Below are 17,999 nucleotides of genomic sequence, written 5' to 3' on the forward strand. Positions count from 1 at the left end.
TCAGGAAGTTAAAGCTTGGTCGCAAATGGGTCTTCCAAATGGACAATGACCCCAAGCATACTTCCAAAGTTGTGGCAAAATGGCTTAAGTAACAAAGTCAAGGTATTGGAGTGGCCATCACAAAGCCCTGACCTCAATCCTATAGACAATTTGTGGGCAGAACTGAAAAGGTGTGTGCGAGCAAGGAGGCCTACAAACCTGACTCAGTTACACCAGCTCTGTCAGGAGGAATGGGCCAAAATTCACCCAACTTATTGTGGGAAGCTTGTGGAAGGCTACCCGGAACGTTTGACCCAAGTTAAACAATTTAAAGGCAATGCTACCAAATACTAATTGAATGTATGTAAACTTCTGACCCACTGGGATTGTGAAGAAAGAAATAAAAGCTGAAATAAATCGTTCTCTCTACTATTATTCTGACATTTCACATTCTTAAAATAAAGTGGTGATCCTAACTGACCTAAGACAGGGAATTTTTCCTAGGATTAAATGTCAGCCAAATACATTTAAACTCAGTTTCACAATTCCTAAGGTGTATGTAAACTTCCGACTTCAACTGTACTTCAAGTGTAAAGCACTTGTTCCCAATATACTGTAACTACTGGAAAAATTATAAATGTATAACAATTTCAACAAGAAATTGCATTGTTGATGGTAGCCTCCATGCAGGTATACAAGCACAGCCAGCGCAGGCCAGTATTTATGGTTTAAGGAATTTTAATAATTATTTCTTAACGTGGTAGTACCAAATCCTATAGACGGATAAACCAAATATTCCAAAAACCCATTCTGTTTTAAACTAAAATGGAATGTTAAAGGTGTTTTGTGAAAATCGAGTAAAATCATATTTTGTGTGATTTAAAAAAAGGCCAAAGGTGCCCATAGTTGCAGAATCACCAGTTCCCTGACTCACAGGGTGATATACCATCTGTGTAACAACCACAGCCTCACTTGTCAGGGTCCCCTATCCTAGACATGTCCTTTCTGTACTGTAGACTTGAGCTGGTTCTTTACATTTATTTAAGTTTAGCTGTTTGTCTCATATCTGGTAGAAACCTTCTGCTTGGCATTTTTGCCTGAGACATAGTAGTTCTAGATGGACGACATGGCTGACTGGTACACATGATAAAGAGCCTCAAATTCCTCTTTCTCCTGAAACTTTCTCTGAGCTGTTGCAGTGTCAACGGAGGGGCAATCACTTCCCCAATCCTTTTAACGTGTGAATACCATCTAATCACTGATCTGTGTTTAAAGATGCACGGTACTGTTCTGTGGTGAACATGTCTTGTTTTATGAAGGTTGCCATAGAGCTATTGTAAATCTAGGAAGGTTGCCACCATTAAACATATTGCATAAGAAGATTCATATTCTGACACGTGCCTGCAGAAGGGCACCAACCATAGAATTAGAATGATTTCTATTGCACCAACAGCTGGAAGTAGCCTTTAATACCCATCCATCCCTGCCCACTTGTAAATCGAGAGCTATTGAGCTATTCTGTTCATACTGGTAGGATTGTGTGTCAGGAATCAACCTCCATATGGATGTCACCTGCTACACATGGAGACAGTAGATACTACCCTGTTGTACACAGCTGTCACTCTTATGTCATCGCCAGCCAACGGAATACCTCACGGGCTGGCAAGGCCAACTGCTGGGCATCACACTGGCACTGGCATCTGTTCTGTCTGTACCAGGAATGTGGCACAGCACGCAAGGGCCCACCAGAGCCATGTGTCTGTTGCTTACATTTTACATTACATTTTAGTCATTTAGCAGACGCTCTTATCCAGAGCGACTTACAGTAGAGTGCATACATTTTATTACATTTTACATACTGAGACAAGGATATCCCTACCGGCCAAACCCTCCCTAACCCGGACGACGCTATGCCAATTGTGCGTCGCCCCACGGACCTCCCGGTCGCGGCCGGCTGCGACAGAGCCTGGGCGCGAACCCAGCCCAGCCTGGGCGCGAACCCAGAGACTCTGGTGGCACAGCTAGCACTGCGATGCAGTGCCCTAGACCACTGCGCCACCCGGGAGACCGGGTTTAGTTTATATTAGTGTCTCCCAACTCCAGTCCTCCAATACCCCCAACAGCATGTCCATTGTGTTAGACAGTAGTAACAGCAGCATGTCCATGTTCAAACTGTAAAGCTGGTGTACTGTTCTACTGTAGCAGACATATGTTGCAAGTAGGACAGAAGTGAGTCAATATAAAAACAATTCCTAGGACATGACACTGATTTCAGACAATTGTGAAAATGTGTTTTTGATAACTCATGGGTATGTCTTTGTACTGCCAATAAGCCAGTGTGCTCTGTAGTCAGCCGGAGGCGGGCACTGTAGTCAGCCGGAGGCGGGCACTGTAGTCAGCCGGAGGCGGGCACTGTAGTCAGCCGGAGGCGGGCACTGTAGTCAGCCGGAGGCGGGCACTGTAGTCAGCCGGAGGCGGGCACTGTAGTCAGCCGGAGGCGGGCACTGTAGTCAGCCGGAGGCGGGCACTGTAGTCAGCCGGAGGCGGGCACTGTAGTCAGCCGGAGGCGGGCACTGGGTAATCTGTCTTTAAAAAAAATATATGCATTTGCCTTTCCAGTGCCGTATGTCATAACATGAGCCTCAAGAGTTTTGCTGAAGAGTTGTTCCCAAAGTGTTTACTTGCCTTTGCGCATGCAGGGTGAATTTCACTACTCTTATTTCCCTTTTCTTAGAACTGACAGAATTTCTAGATGTCCTTACCATCATTGACATTTTTATTTATTTAATCTTTCAATAAACATCCATGAAATGTCACATTGAAAAATGTAAATAAAGAAATCCAATAAGCACAACTAAGAGATTGCAGGCCCCCATGACTTTGGGAGTCTGTGCTGAACCCACTAGCCTTCTCAGCCCCTTTGTTATACTGTTAGATTGCCATTGTTTATCTAATGCCGTTCTTCTTTGATAAGAGATGAGACAAACACATTTCCCGTTAGAAAATACAGTTCCACAAAACTAAATGATTTCCCCTCTGCTGTGGATCCTACTGGCACCCTGCAGTGAACTCGGCCCGCTCGTGTGAGTTGTTGGAGCGGGAGAAGGATGAGGTGTGTGGGGCATTGGAGGGCGTGCTACAGACAATGCAGGAGCAGCACCACACAGAGCTGGCCCAGCTGGAGGAGAGGCTCAGGGTGTTCTACCAGGCCGAGTGGGACAATATCCACCTGACCTACCAGGAGGAGGCAGACCGGTGCAAGGCCCTCATGGAACAGCAGGTACATTAAAGCTACTGGATGCATCCCTAATGGAACCCTGTTCCCTATATAGTGCACTACTTTTGACCAGAGCCCTATGAGATTTGGTCAAAAGTAGTGCACTACTAAGGGATTGGGGTGCCATTTGGAATGTAGAAGAGTGCCAATAGGCTAAACGTGGCTCTGTTCCTCCTTTTACCTGGAGAAGTCTGTTTTATTTCAGATCAGTAACATTTTTGAAGGGCTTGAGAGGATTGGAATGCACCTACAGTGTCAAGTCTTAATACAACTACACATTACATGACACTGTCACCCCCAGTCTCTCAGGGCTCAGTCCTGTGTCTGTCTGTCCGACCATGAGAGAATTGTTTAGAGATTTTTTCATTCCTGACATACACACTATCCAACAGTGTCCTCTGCAGTCATTCTGTGGAGTCATTCACAGAGCGTACTACTCAGCTAGATTCATTTCAAGGAATATTGGTCACTGCAGAAAGTAGTCCACAAATCAGACCTGGGGCCATCTGTCGGTATACTGTCAGCGTGGAGCTGGTTTCATCCTGATGCTGAAGGTTGCTCGACTGAGACTGAGTGCACCCCAAATTGCACACTGTTCCCTTTTATAGTGTGCTCCTTTTGACCAAAGCCCTATGGACCCTAGTCGAAGTTGTGTACTTTAAAGGGAATAGTGTGCCGTTTGGGGATGCACACTATCTTACGCAAACCGACTCACTGAATAGAATTGAAATTCTATCCGTTTGGAATATGTGTTTTTGGCAGTCTGTACTGTGTTGGTTTATTTGATCTTAATTAGTTTAAAAGGCCTAAAGGCTTTTCATGATCTATCCGTTACTATTGATGTGATGATTCATAATGCACCTGTTAAACGGATACTTCAGGATTTTGGCAGTGAAGCCCTTTATCTGCTTCCCCGGAGTCGGGTGAAGCCCTTTATCTGCTTCCCCGGAGTCGGGTGAAGCCCTTTATCTGCTTCCCCGGAGTCGGGTGAACTCATGGATACCATTTTTAGGTCTCTGCATCCAGTATGAAGGAAGTTAGTGTTTCGTAAGCCAGCGTTAACTAGCGTTAGCGCAATGACTAAGTCTATGGTAAATACTAGCATGCTAGCAGTTACCATAGACTTACATTGCACTAACACTAGTTGACAATTGCATTAACGCTAGTTAGCAACTTCCTTAAAACTGCAAGCAGACACACACATGGTATTCATGAGTTAATTTGACTCTGGGGAAATAGATGGTGGTAATAAGCTTTTTATACGTTGCTTTTGTTATTGATCATGAATGTTCCTAAAACCATGTTCTTTCTCTTTTGAAGATGACGGAGTTGAGAGCCAGCCACGAGGCTGTGACGTTAGAGCTGGGGGCCAGCCACTCTGAACAGATCCAAGCGGTTAAACAGCAGTATGAAGAATCTCTAAAAGGTACATTCATCCTGTCATGTACACCGTTGAAAAAAAAAAAAAATCTTAAGTTAATGCAAGGTAAAAATCAACAAAGTACATGTTAGTAATTTTTTTGACTGATTTTGACTGTCTTGCAATATAATTCTGTTAAACTGATCTCTCTCCAAGAGTTCCGTCAAGCTCATGAGCGGGAGCTGCAGACATTGGACAAAAAACTGAAGGAGGCTGGAGCCACTTTATCTGTAAGCTTCAGCTTCACATATCAAAATATATTCCAAGTTATTTTGTCTCAGGAGAGGTTAGGTGATAGTGTCCTCATGATGTGATGTTCCTCAGGGCCAGATTCAGGAGCTCACCGAGGAGAACACAACCCTGAACCACAGGATAAAGGCAGAGGAGGACCAGAGAAGGGAGCTGGCTGAGAGAAGTCAGGTACTGCCAACACGCAACACCCCTCACATTCACTCTTATCTTACGGCCCACTCCAATAATGTTCCAAGATAAGTGTTGTTGACACTAGGCAACAGCACTGCCCTATCTCCCTCCATAATATAATGATGATGCGTCAGTTATGCCATTTAGCAGAGACACTTTTGTCCAAAGCAACTTAGTCATGCGTGCACATTTTACTTATGGGTGGCCCTGATAATTGAACCCACAATACCAACTGAGGCATACAGGACCTCCAGTGTGTGTGTGTGTGTGTATATATATATATATGTGTGTGTGTGTGTGTGTGTGTGTGTGTGTGTGTGTGTGTGTGTGTGTATATATATATATAGGGTGCCATTTCTGACACCACCCAAGAGTGTGTTTGTTAAAGTTAGGCTGCTGTCGGTCATAATCAGTATTGAGTGGGTGACCTTTTCTTCTCAGCATTCTAACAATGCACATGAGGGGATTGAGATAAAGACCTCTGTACTACCCTTCCAGCCAGTCTGGTAGACTAGAAATAGTCTGACAATAACTGCTAGCACCAAACCAGTGGTCCACTGCCTGCTTGGGGCTGTGGGAGTCATGCTGTATAGTTAAAACACCACACGGTGTATAGTTTTACAACCTAGAATGACTTTAATTCTCCCCTGCTATGTGATTGAAGGCATTGACTATGTTTGAATAAGGCTGTTGCTGTGAAAGTATTACCGCCACACCGGCAATCATGACCGCAGTCAAATTCCACGTGACTGAGTCATGGTAATCTCCTCTCATGCAGTCTGGACATGCATTAGTAGTACCCAACTCGCTAACGATCATCACGTTGCTATTGTCATTCAAACTACTATGACATCAATGCAAATACAATTGAAAATCACATCAAACACGTATCCAAACAGTTTCATGCTTTTAAAACTCACCTCACTGTGATTGATCAATTTGAAGAAAGAAGTTCAACAACAGGTTAAACTGAGTGGAAAACATGGTTGTTGTGGATGTTGTTTCAAAGACTAACACAACGAAATAGACAACACTTTATAAGGTGATGATTAATTCAAAACACTTATATACAAAAAAAATTATAATGAATGTGCCGTTTATATACTGAAAAAAAAACATTTAAAGTGTTGGTCCCAGAAATGTTCCATACGCACAAAAAGCTCATTTCTCTAGAATTTTGTGCACAAATGTGCTTACATCCCTGTTAGTGAGCATTTCTCCTTTGCCAAGATAATCTGTCCACCTGACAGGTGTGGCAAATCAAGAAGCTGATTAAACAGCATGATCATTACACAGGTGTACCTTGTGCTGGGGGCAATAAAAGGCCACTCTAAAATGTGCAGTTTTGTCACGCAACACAATGCCAAGTTTTGAGGGAGTGTGCAATTGGCATGCTGACTGCAGGAATGTCCACTGGTGCTGTTAGCTGACCATTTTAATGTTAATTTCTCTACCATAAGCCGCCTCAAGTCGTTTTAGAGAATTTGGCAATACGTCCAACCGGCCTCACAACGTGTAACCACGCCATTCAAGGACCTCCACATCCGGCTTCTTCACCTGGGGTATCATCTGAGACCAGCCACCTTGGACATCTGATGAAACTGAGGAGTATTTCTTTCTGTAATAAAGCCCTTTTGTGGGGGGGGGAAATGCATTCTGATTGGCTGGGTCAGCTCCTGAGGGGGTGGGCCTGGCTCCCAAGTGAGTGTGCCTATGCCCTCCCAGGCCCACCCATGGCTGCGCCCTTGACCAGTCATGTGAAATCCATAGATTAGGACCTAATGAATTTATTTCAGTTGACTGACTTCCTTATATGAGCTGTAACTCAGTAAAATCATTGACATTGTTGCATGTTTATTTTTGTTCCATATACAATACATAGCCTACTGCATATTACACACAGCACAAAAACATAAAAAAACTGATTCAAGATGTCTTTGGCACATAATACTGGATGGATCTTATGCTATTCTCCAAACTTTATATTCATGAGTCTGGGAGAGAACGTATAGGCCTAGGCGATGCTGTTGGTTTATTGATTGTGCATGACTGCTTACAGAGTTAGCCTACAGTTATAGTGAATTTGTATTTTTTTATTTTTGTTTAGCTTAGAAATTTAGCTTTTTCTTTGTATATAATTAATAGGCTGACATTACCTTTAGCTACAGAATATCTCGCCACCGTGCATTTCCATCTCTTTCTCTCTCTTCTTCAAATCCTGCGCACCTGCTCCAGAATGGGAAAAATATCCTTTACATTTTATTCATCTAAATTGAATTATATTCATATAAAATAATGGCATGGGACTTGTAAGCATATCTTGTCAGCTAAATGAATAAACCTATAGCATGGAGCATAGCCATATAACATCAGTAGGCCAACTCGTATTCTGTTCTTCTGAAATGTCATAATGTTTCTTTAGACCTGCCTAAAATACATAACGGATTTATTGTGATGGTGTATATTCAGTTTATTAGACTTTAAATGTAGATGTTCCAAAGGCGTGAATCAGCGGCTTGTATGTGACTTGTATGAGTGGAGGCCTGGAGATGCTAAACATGTTTATTTTCATTAACGGTCAATGTCATGACCGCAACAGCCCTATGTGTGGCATGTATGTGTTGCTAGGGCTTACACAGTGGGGTGTTTTTGTCACCTAGGTATGTTACCCTCTGTTGATTTGTTTATGGATTTAGGGGTGAATGAGTTATGGGCAGAGGTTAACCTCATCTGGAATTATCACACTCATTCAGACCACCCTGTTCCAGAAGGACTCCCTGTATTTGGAGCTGGAGAGCCTCAATGTGGTGCTGAATATCAAGAACAAACAGCTGCATGAACAGAACCACAAACTGATGCAGAACAGTGTTACTCACCCTCTTTTTGTGCTGTTCCAGAAGGACTCCCACACCCTGTATCTGGAACAGGAACTGGAGAGCCTCAAAGTAGTGCTGGATATCAAGAACAAACAGCTGCACCAACAGGACCACAAACTGATGCAGATGGACAAACTGGTGAGCACCATAGATACCCCACCCACTCACTGTTAATGACATATAGTTCAGACATACATTTTAAGACTTTTTTTTTTTAATTATTTGGTCTTGCATGTTTAATGTTTTTGATTTTTTGTAGACGGAGAAAAGCGTTAAGCTGGACGAATGCCTTAAAAAAGTCCAGCAGGAGAATGAGGATCTGAAAGCCCGCATGGACAGACATGCTGCTCTGTCGAGGTAAAAGAACTGCTCCTTCTCTTACTCCTGTAGTCTTAAGTCAGCCTGGGACTGGGTGTCTATGGGCTTCTACGTATCCGGGTGTTTTCTCCTCTCTAACTCCTGTCTTGACACCGCTTTCCAGACAACTGTCCACAGAGCAGGCGGTGCTGCAGGACTCTCTCCACAAGGAATCAAAGGTGAACAAGCGTCTGTCTATGGAGAATGAGGAGCTCATCTGGAAGTTGCACAACGGGGACCCGAGCAGCCCCCACAAGATGTCCCCCACCTCCCCCTCCCACCATTCCCTCGGCCTCCAATCACCTCGCAGCTCTGCAGTCTTCACCAGCCCCATCAAATCACCTCGCAGCTCTGCCGTCTTCTCCAGCCCTCCCGTCTCACCCAGATAGCAGCAGCCCACCGCTTCCGGGAAGCAGACTCTCTCTTACTCTCCTCTGATTGGACTGGGTCCAGGAAGCAGCCTCTCTCGCTCCTTTCTGTTTGAACCGAGTCATCCCTCCGTACTTAAGAGCTATATTAGCTGACCGGGATTGACGCATGTCATCCAGAGATGGCTACAATATCCCTGAATGGCTCTACTTTCTGTTGACACACTTACTACAGATCAATGACTCTATGAGAAAAGACTGTTGCACAGAAGCACTTACTGAGTGAGACCGCCTCTTGTTCTCTCTGCCTTGTCTGTTATTATAGGACATCTGCCATAGGGTTAGGGTTATTATAGGACATCTGCCATAGGGTTAGGGTTATTATAGGACATCTGCCATAGGGTTAGGGTTATTATAGGACATCAGAGGGTTATTATAGGACATCAGAGGGTTATTATAGGACATCAGAGGGTTATTATAGGACATCAGAGGGTTATTATAGGACATCAGAGGGTTATTATAGGACATCAGAGGGTTATTATAGGACATCAGAGGGTTATTATAGGACATCAGAGGGTTATTATAGGACATCAGAGGGTTATTATAGGACATCAGAGGGTTATTATAGGACATCAGAGGGTTATTATAGGACATCAGAGGGTTATTATAGGACATAGGGTTGGGGTTATTATAGGACATCTCAGGACTATATAATGAGACACTATTTTTGTTACTCTTTCTCGTGGTCAGCAAAAGCGTGTTGCTGGTTTTCCCTCTGAAGACACACACCAGTGCTATGGGAAGGAGTGCTGTGGTGCTGGTGACCAAAGGCAGACCTGTGTGTTGACTGACTGGGAATATGCTCTGCTCTGCTCCTGTCTGTCATAATATTGCTATGAGAATCAGCACGGCTAGGAATCCAAAAATAACATTGAATCTCCTCCTTTGATTTGAAAATCAAACATGAATCCTGTAATCTGTATATTAATTGATGAAAATTAGGTAAACATAAACCCTTGTACAACACATACTACTCAATACCATTGTGTTCACTCCTCATAGATCATTCATGAAAGCTTTCACTGCAGGAACGTCGCTTTCAGTGATGCATGCACCACATGCTACATGCAATTATCTTCATAAATTGGATATTAGCAATCATTTCCTGTGTTTTTAAAAGGTTAATGGCGTTTCCATGGTAATTAATGGGCATCCTGCGCTTCCGAACTACTTTTTTTCTGTTATTACCCATCTACAGGTTATATAGACCTCTAACTGTTCAGTTTGGTTTCCTGACGGCTCAAAGCTGTGTTTTTAATGTTGGTTGGTTTGTTTGACCATGGGACCAATTCAAATAAATGTTTGTGCATGTTTGACGACCTGTTATCTAGTACCCCTCCCTCATCCAATCCTCCTACTACAGCTTTAAAATGGGGGGTCTTTACAAAGATGTCACTAAGGTTAAAATGCGAAGAGAAGCTAAGCGTGATGGACGTGTCTTGGATATGTCACAAATTAGTACCTGTTTGGATGTGGAGATTACTGGTGTTGAAAAAAACTGTTTAATATATGCAATTAATAAAGTCCTATTATGAAATCTAAAGCAGATATATATTTATGGTGATGTATTCTATGTTTCTTACTTGGTTGGTTGATGAAACTAGATTTTGTATACAATTACCTCAACACTGCTTAGCTCTGTATACTGAACAAAAATGTTAATGCAACAATTTCAATGATTTTACTGCGTTACAATTCATATAAGGAAATCAGTCAATTTAAATAAATTCATTAGGCCCTAATCTATGGATTTCACATGACTGGGCATGGACGCAGCCATGGGTGGGCCTGGGAAGGCACAGGCCCACCCAATATTGCAGACATACTCCTCAGTTTCATAAGCTGTTTGGGTGGCTGGTCTCAGACAATCCCGCAGGTGAAGAAGCCGGATGTGGAGGTCCAGGGCTGGCTTGGCTGGTTGGACATGCTGCCAAATTCTTTAAAACGCCGTTGTAAGTGGCTTATGGTAGAGAAATTCTCTGGCAACAGCTCTGGTGGACGTTCCTGCACACACAACTTGAGACATCTGTGGCATTGTGTTGTGTGACAAGTGGCCTTTTATTGTCCCGAGCACAAGGTGCACCTGTGTAATGATCATGCTGTTTATTCAGCTTATTGATAAACCACACCTGTCAGGTGGATGGATTATCTTGGCAAAGGAGAAATGCAAACAAATTTGTGCACATAATTTGAGTGAAATAAGCTTTTTGTGTTATGGAACATTTCTGGGATCTTTTATTTCAGCTCATGAAACATGGGACCAACACTTTACATGTTGTTCAGTATAGATCATTCTAAGAGACCGCAACAGCCTAGTGTGTTTCTGTTGAGAGAGAGGTGGAAATGCAGTAAGTGTGTTATACTGGACCAAAATAAGATCTGGGCCTGCGTTTCACATTCCACATACGGAGCCCATTAGGAGTGAGGCAGGGCACACGGTTTATATTTCTTCCCCTTCACACCAGAGAGAGAGAGAGAGAGCAGAGGCTTCTCTCACATGATGGTTTTCCTTTTAGACTTAACAAATCCCCCAACAAAGCATCCAATATTGTTTCATTGTAAAATGTCTTTCACCACAGAAGGGAAAGATGTGTGCCCAGGAAGAGCTTCACCATACATACATCAGAGGAGATAAAGGTATGTATGAAGATATCTTTAATGTCCTCTGAGACATTGAGTAAATGTGCATCTACATAAGCTGGATACATTAATATTTCTAAATTTATATTTACACAGATTTTACTGGATAACAGCTAGTCAAACTGACACTGGTTTTGAGTATACTAGCTCAACTAGTATACTCCCTGTGCTAGCCTTATTGGTCAATCAACCTCAGCAAAGTGGCAAACATTTAGTTGAAATCTACACAAGCTGCAAGAGGCCTAATGTGAAGTTGCCACCAAAGTGGAATGTTGCCTATACAGGTTATAAGTGTTATTTCTGGCTAGTTAGAGTGGACGCTGGTGACCACAGCAGTCTCCCCGCGCTTGTTCTTGGCTCTGCATATGTATCTTCCAAAGTCGATGGTCTCCAGGTCATCAACGGCCATGACGCTCTGGGAGATGCGGGTGGTGTGTCCCATTCCTCTGTTGACCAGCCTCCACGAATCACGCACACTAACAGGACGGAGGTTCTGAACAGAGCACAGAAAGAGATGACTAGCTCATATTATAGCTCCCAAAGAAGCTTGATTTGAGCCATTTTCCAGGAGAACAGTAACAAGGGAGGGTGAAATGTGGAGTGTGGAATGATTTGTATGTTTAAAAAAAAAATGTTCCTTTAACTAGAAAGTCACAATTAAAGCAGCAATCTGCTGTTGAAACAATAACAAAGCGGACTCCCCACCCCTGTCTCTGTAAAAAGCTTAGGGTTGAGACTGTAGAAATGTAACCACTCAAATTTATAGACGAGCTATGACCATCCATGATATCAAAATGATAGTTTTAACCAGGGGCACAACTTTGCTTATAGAAGTGGTGGGGGACGACATAAATACACAGTGCATTCGGAAAATATTCAGACCCCTGTACTTTTTCCACATTTTGTTACTTTACAGCCTTATTCTAGAATGGATTAAATAAATAAAAAATGCCCTCAATCTACACACAATGGTGGTGAAAGCATCATGCTGTGGGGATGTTTTTCAGCAACAGGGACTGAGAGACTAGTCAGTATCAAGGAAAATATGAATGGAGCAAAGTACAGAGAGCTCCTTAATGAAAACCTGCTCCAGAGCGCTCAGGACCTCTGAGCGAAGGTTGACCTTCCAACAGGACAATGACCCTAAGCACACAGCCAAGACAACGTAGTAGTGGCTTCAGGACAAGTCCCTGAATGCCCTTGAGTGGCCCAGCCAGAGCCCGGACTTGAACCCAAACAAACATCTCTGGAGAGACCTGAAAATAGCTGTGCCGCGACGCTCCCCATCCAACCTGACAGAGCTTGAGAGGATCTGCAGAGAGGAATTAGAGAAACTCCCCAAAAACAGGTGTGCCAAGCTTGTAGCATCATACCCAAAAAGACTCAAGGCTGTAATTGCTGCGAAAGGTGCTTCAACAAAGTACTGAGTAAAGGGTCTGAATACTTAAGTAAATGTGATATCATTATTTATTTTTTTATACACTTGCAAACATTTCTAAAAAACAGTTTTTGCTTTGTCATTATAAGGTATTGTGTGTAGATTGATGAGGAAAATAAACGATTTAATCAATTTTAGAATATGGTTGTAACGTAACAAAAGGTGGAAAAAGTCAAGGGGTCTGAATATTTTCTGTATGGACTGTGTATGTATGTATGGTATGTATGTATGTCTGTATGTATGTATAATATATATATATTTATCCAGTCGGATAAACACTCCAAATAGCCGACCGTTCGGAGGCGTCCGCATGGTCCTAAAGCACACCGTTGCCTTGTTTCGTATCACATTCCAATCATAAAACTGGGGGGGACAAAAATGCCATTTCAGAATGTGGGGGCACATGTCCCCCCGTCCCCATTAAAAGTTGCGTCCCTGGTTTTAACAATGTTTTGAGGCTATATAGTGTTTGTTTAAATTTATAATTGTTTAAATTTATAATAATTTACTTTGTTTGCAAACATAGTAAAACAACCTTATACTTTGGGTTCTGAAGGGGTACGACAGTTGAACTAAGCATATGACTCATAAGTTACATTCTTCAATGGATACATATCAATTTATAAGTCCAAAAATGGATGTAGCAACTGCAGATTTCCCTTTAAGGTCAGGCTACGTCTCACAACCTGAAGAAATGAAACATCAAGATCAAGCATCTCTGAGAAACAGTGACATCCAGTTTACCTGGCCAGGATAGGTCCATGTGAAGGTGACGTCCATCTCTGGCTCTCCCAGGACAGTACAGGTGATGTTGATGTTGTCTCCTCCCCTCGCAGAGGAAAGGGACGCTTCAATGGTAACGTATGGTGGGCCACTGGGAACTGCCAACAGAGTTAAGGAAGGACAAACCACAGAATTAAATAGGACATTTGTTGTAGGATCTGTATGGGACAAACAATTTTATTGACCAGGTGCTGTCCAGGTGGCTACGTGGTTATAGCTGTCACTGACTGTTTTAAGATAGAATACATTTCTAGTGGACAGCAAGGATTGGAAACATACTTTCTTGGTCGACCTCCACCTTAATACTGTTCTCTCCGCCTTCCTGTCAAAACTGAAGTGAGAGATTGATATCACCTGGGCCCAGTTTTTCAGCGATCGGATAGGATTAAATGCATAGAAATATAATGAATAGGACAGCTGTATCATTGACTTGAATACGGTTCTATTGATTCTATTTCTATGGATTTAATCCTATCTGATTGCAAAAATCCGATCAGATAACTTTTAAAAAACTGGGCCCTTAACCACACAGTTTCCATTTCATAAATTCACCACTGATCCATCCCACTTAAAGCAGCCAAAGTGGGTCAATGTTTCCACTGCAGTAGGCACAGGTCCACTTAAACATCGAGCCCTACAGTGGAACAGCCTTTTGATATCACACTCTAAATACACTCTATTCCTGGAAGCTGATGACACACATCAGATCAAGTATATGTCCCAAATGGCACCCTTTTCCCTTTAGTGCACTACTTTTAACCAGGGCCCCTAGGACTGCACACAGTAGACAGCAGAGCTGATTCATAACTGTGTAAAAGGGTCTCAGATAGAGGTAGACTTCTAATTAATTATTGTGGTAATAGTGAATTGCCTTTGCCTGTCAGTTATTGTTTTAAGTCATTCAAATTTGATACAGAGATGGGGACTCTGATGCTATAATTTAGATTTGTATTTTTTTTTACTTTACTTTTACTAATGTTAATGTGATCACTAGTATTGTGATTTGACAACAAATGTTCCATATTGTGTTATATTGAAAACCAATGTTTTTGTTATGTGTGATGGTGCACGGTTGCTAGGTTCCTACCCTCCACGTAAAGCAGCTGGTACTTTGTGGAGATCTGTGGGATGGCCTTGGTCACAGCCTTGCAGTAAAACACTCCCTGGTGCTCTGGACTGGGCTTCTGGAGGATGAAGCCCTTGGTTGGGTCGTAGGAGACCAGTGTCCCGTCCACTTCCATCTCCTCTGGGGGGACCTCTCTGTGCAGGGACACCTTGGCCAGCGGACTGGACACACGACATGGGATAACAGCAGTCCTATCCGGACGCAGGTAGACAATCTCAAAGTGGATGGTGGAGGGGACGAAGAGATCATCCTTGTCTGATTGGAGGGGAAGGGGGGACGAGGGTAGAGATGATTTGAAGTAAAGAATTTGAATATACAAAAGAGGCGATTAGTCTGAATGGAGGCGATTTAAATAACATGTTTTGTGTTAGGTTGATGAAGTATAAATAGGTTTTACAGTAGTAAAGGCACCCTGCTCACCTGGGAAGTAGATATAAGTCCTGGAGGTGCGGTCGGGGTCTTTGAGACACTCCGATCCGTCACACAGTGTGACCCAGCAGCTGTACATCCCTGTGTCGGCAGCAGAGGGAGACGTCAGGATAAACTGGCTGTACTTGTCACTCTTCTTGATGCTGTATGGTGGGAGTGACACAGACGTTACTATCAGCTGGAGGCATAGTGATGAGACAGAACAAGTCATCTGTTAATCAATGGATTCATCCCAAATTGCACCCTATTCCTTATATAGTGCACTATAAAGCCCTATGGGCCCTGGTCAAAATTAGTGCACTAAATATGGAATCAGGTTCCATTTGGGACGCAACCTTCAGGTCACCTGAGTCGGGAGTCATTGAAGGTGTCCAGGTAGATAGGGTAGGACCAGCCGATGTTACTGCCTTTACAACGCAGCTCTATGTTGTTACCAGGGCTGAGGCTCACGCTCTCTCCCAGCCTCAGGAAACGGCCCTTATCCAGGACCTGGGTCATGATGGACTGCCCTCTTCCTCCTGCCTCCTTCTCCTTCAATTTGGGGTAGCGAACCTTGGCCCGCTTGCCTCCAGGCCTGATGCGGTTCTCTCCCACCTCCTTCCTACGATTGACCTGCTGGCAGGCACCTAAACCAACAGAGGGAGGGAGGTTAGAACAGTATTAACAGTGACCCACCCCAGCAGGCGTCCACAGCCGTGTTAGAGTCCCACTGTGGAATGACACACCTCCACAGAGACAGACACAGATGCTACAACAAGTTAGCAAGTCTGACATGTTTGAGTTTCCTAGTTTCGACTAGCATCTGAACACAGCAAAAGAGACAGAGACAGTCAGAGTAGTAAGGAACAATGCAGTGTTCCCATCTAGAAAGCTACTCAATAATATAACACACAGCTGTAACAACCGCAGAACAGGAAACATGGGAGTTTTCCTTGCTGCCACATGTCCAGACCTCAACAACTCCCATCTGTCTGCAGTATATTCTATTTAGTGTGATAGTTTTGTATAAATTATGGATTTGTTGATTCTGTTATTTGAGTTAGTTTAATTAATGGGATATGGGGTATGTTCCAGACAAAACATATTACAGGTATATTTAGGAGAACAGATTTGTCAACAGAATAATAGTTCTGACTTTTGATGATATTTCAGCTCATTGTTTGTTTCATTTGTTCTGTATTGGACATTTGGAAAGCAGAGGTCTCTAAAATGAAAAGCAGGTTAATTGATGACACCTTTTGCATGCTCTAAATGCTGGTCTTAAAGTTCTGCTGAATAAACACTCATGCTCCCGAGTGGCGCAGCGGTCTCAGTGCTTGAGGCGTCAAATCCCGACTGTATCACAACCGGCAGTGATTGGGAGTCCCATAGGGTGGTGCACAACTGGCCCAGCGTCGTCTGGCTTTGGCCGGTGTAGGTCGTCATTGTAAATAAGAACTTGTTCTTAACTGACTTGCCTATTTAAATAAAGGTTACATATTTTTTTTAAGTAAAAAAACAAAATGCAAGCCACATCAAATACCACAGAAATATACAGTGAGTTCCAATAGTATTGGAACAGTAACAATTATAATCCTTTTTGGGCTCTGTACTCCAACACTTTGGATTTAAAATGATACCATGACTATGAGGTTAAAATGCAGGATGCTACTATGATTACAGATAATCCTGAATGAATCATGAATAATGATGCACGAGAAAGTTAGACGCACAAATATCATACCAACAAGGTTAGCGTTTTTTTGGGGGGGGGGTATGATATTCATGTATCTAACTTTCTCAAGCATAATTATTCATGATTCATTCAGGATTATCTGTGGTAGCATCCACATTAATGTAGAAGTGTTTAGAAACATATTCTTATTTACAATAAAAGTAACTCCAAAATGACACAACACATTATTTAACATTCATTTCGATTGGGCACACAATAATCTGAAACACAACGAAAACAAACGGCAAATACATCCAACAAATTTCTAGTCACAAACTTGATATGAAGCCATAGCGTGCGCTATAAAACCTCATAGTCGTATAATTTCAAAGTGCTGGAGTACAGAGCCAAAACAAACGAAAGTGTCTCTGTCCCAATACTTCTGGTGCTCACTGTACTTCATACAATTGACAAAATATGTATTGTTTGTGCAGGTCTTTTCCAGAGTGACCAAACACCACAGAAACTATTCTGTAAAAATGATGTTGCTATTGTGACCAATCCTTGTGTGATTTCTAAAATCACTGCTATCACTTTCTTACCCATTAGGGAAATTATTTTCAGACTATACCTTTCCCCCTCACTCCCGTCGCTGTTTAACTAAACGGCAACGTCAACTCAGAAGTATGAGAATATCTAATCCCAAAGGCTGATCTCCGATTACAGCAAAGCAGTTATGGCGGAATCAACGGAAATCGCAGTGTATTCAGGACTCAGGAAAAACACACAAAGAAGAAGACAAGGAGGATCAGAAAGTTACTCACCATTTTGGAGCTCCAGCCAGAGTATGGCCAGAGTTAAAAGGACCCAGCAGGGCTTCATGGTGAGTAGACCGGACGCGAAGGGGACTAGATGAGCAGTGAGAGGGACCCAGCAGGAGAGATGTCAGACCTGGGTGCTACACTGCCTGGATCTCAGCAGGCTCCAGCAGCCCTGGTTAGATTAGATGAATATATCCATCCTCCTCAGTGGAATGAAGGAGAAGAGAAGAAAGGGGAATCTCTCTCTCTACCTCTTGCTCTTTCTCTCTCTGTGAAGATGCATGCTCTGATGCCCTCTGGTGGGCTGGGGCGAACATTTATTTACAGTTTATAAAGGAGATTTAATGA

General features: G+C 42.9%; 2 protein-coding genes across 9 annotated transcripts in view; one reads left to right on the forward strand and one right to left on the reverse strand.

Moving 5' to 3' along the window:
- mtus1a (microtubule associated tumor suppressor 1a) overlaps positions 1-11,675 on the forward strand; it is a 60,443-nt gene extending 48,768 nt beyond the window's left edge. For 7 of the 8 annotated variants that reach the window (XM_071411439.1, XM_071411435.1, XM_071411440.1 and 4 more), the window contains 7 exons: positions 3,045-3,259; positions 4,577-4,682; positions 4,833-4,906; positions 5,001-5,096; positions 7,997-8,113; positions 8,235-8,332; positions 8,457-11,675. In XM_071411439.1, the coding sequence (XP_071267540.1) occupies positions 3,045-3,259; positions 4,577-4,682; positions 4,833-4,906; positions 5,001-5,096; positions 7,997-8,113; positions 8,235-8,332; positions 8,457-8,721 (971 nt within the window). In that variant the 3' untranslated portion in view covers positions 8,722-11,675. Of the gene's footprint in view, positions 1-3,044; positions 3,260-4,576; positions 4,683-4,832; positions 4,907-5,000; positions 5,097-7,996; positions 8,114-8,234; positions 8,333-8,456 lie in introns of those variants that run through there. The other variant, XM_071411441.1, reaches the window with a different exon arrangement.
- pdgfrl (platelet-derived growth factor receptor-like) lies at positions 10,965-17,941 on the reverse strand. Its single transcript, XM_071411449.1, has 6 exons — positions 17,655-17,941; positions 15,523-15,802; positions 15,168-15,319; positions 14,709-15,002; positions 13,583-13,719; positions 10,965-11,893 (listed from the first exon to the last, which is right to left on the reverse strand). Exons 1-6 carry the CDS (start codon positions 17,710-17,712, stop codon positions 11,705-11,707), a joined length of 1,110 nt encoding a protein of 369 aa, XP_071267550.1. The 5' UTR covers positions 17,713-17,941; the 3' UTR covers positions 10,965-11,704.
- Positions 17,942-17,999: the final 58 nt, after the last annotated feature.

The sequence above is a fragment of the Salvelinus alpinus genome, chromosome 7, assembly GCF_045679555.1.
Source record: "Salvelinus alpinus chromosome 7, SLU_Salpinus.1, whole genome shotgun sequence".
NCBI lineage: Eukaryota > Metazoa > Chordata > Actinopteri > Salmoniformes > Salmonidae > Salvelinus > Salvelinus alpinus.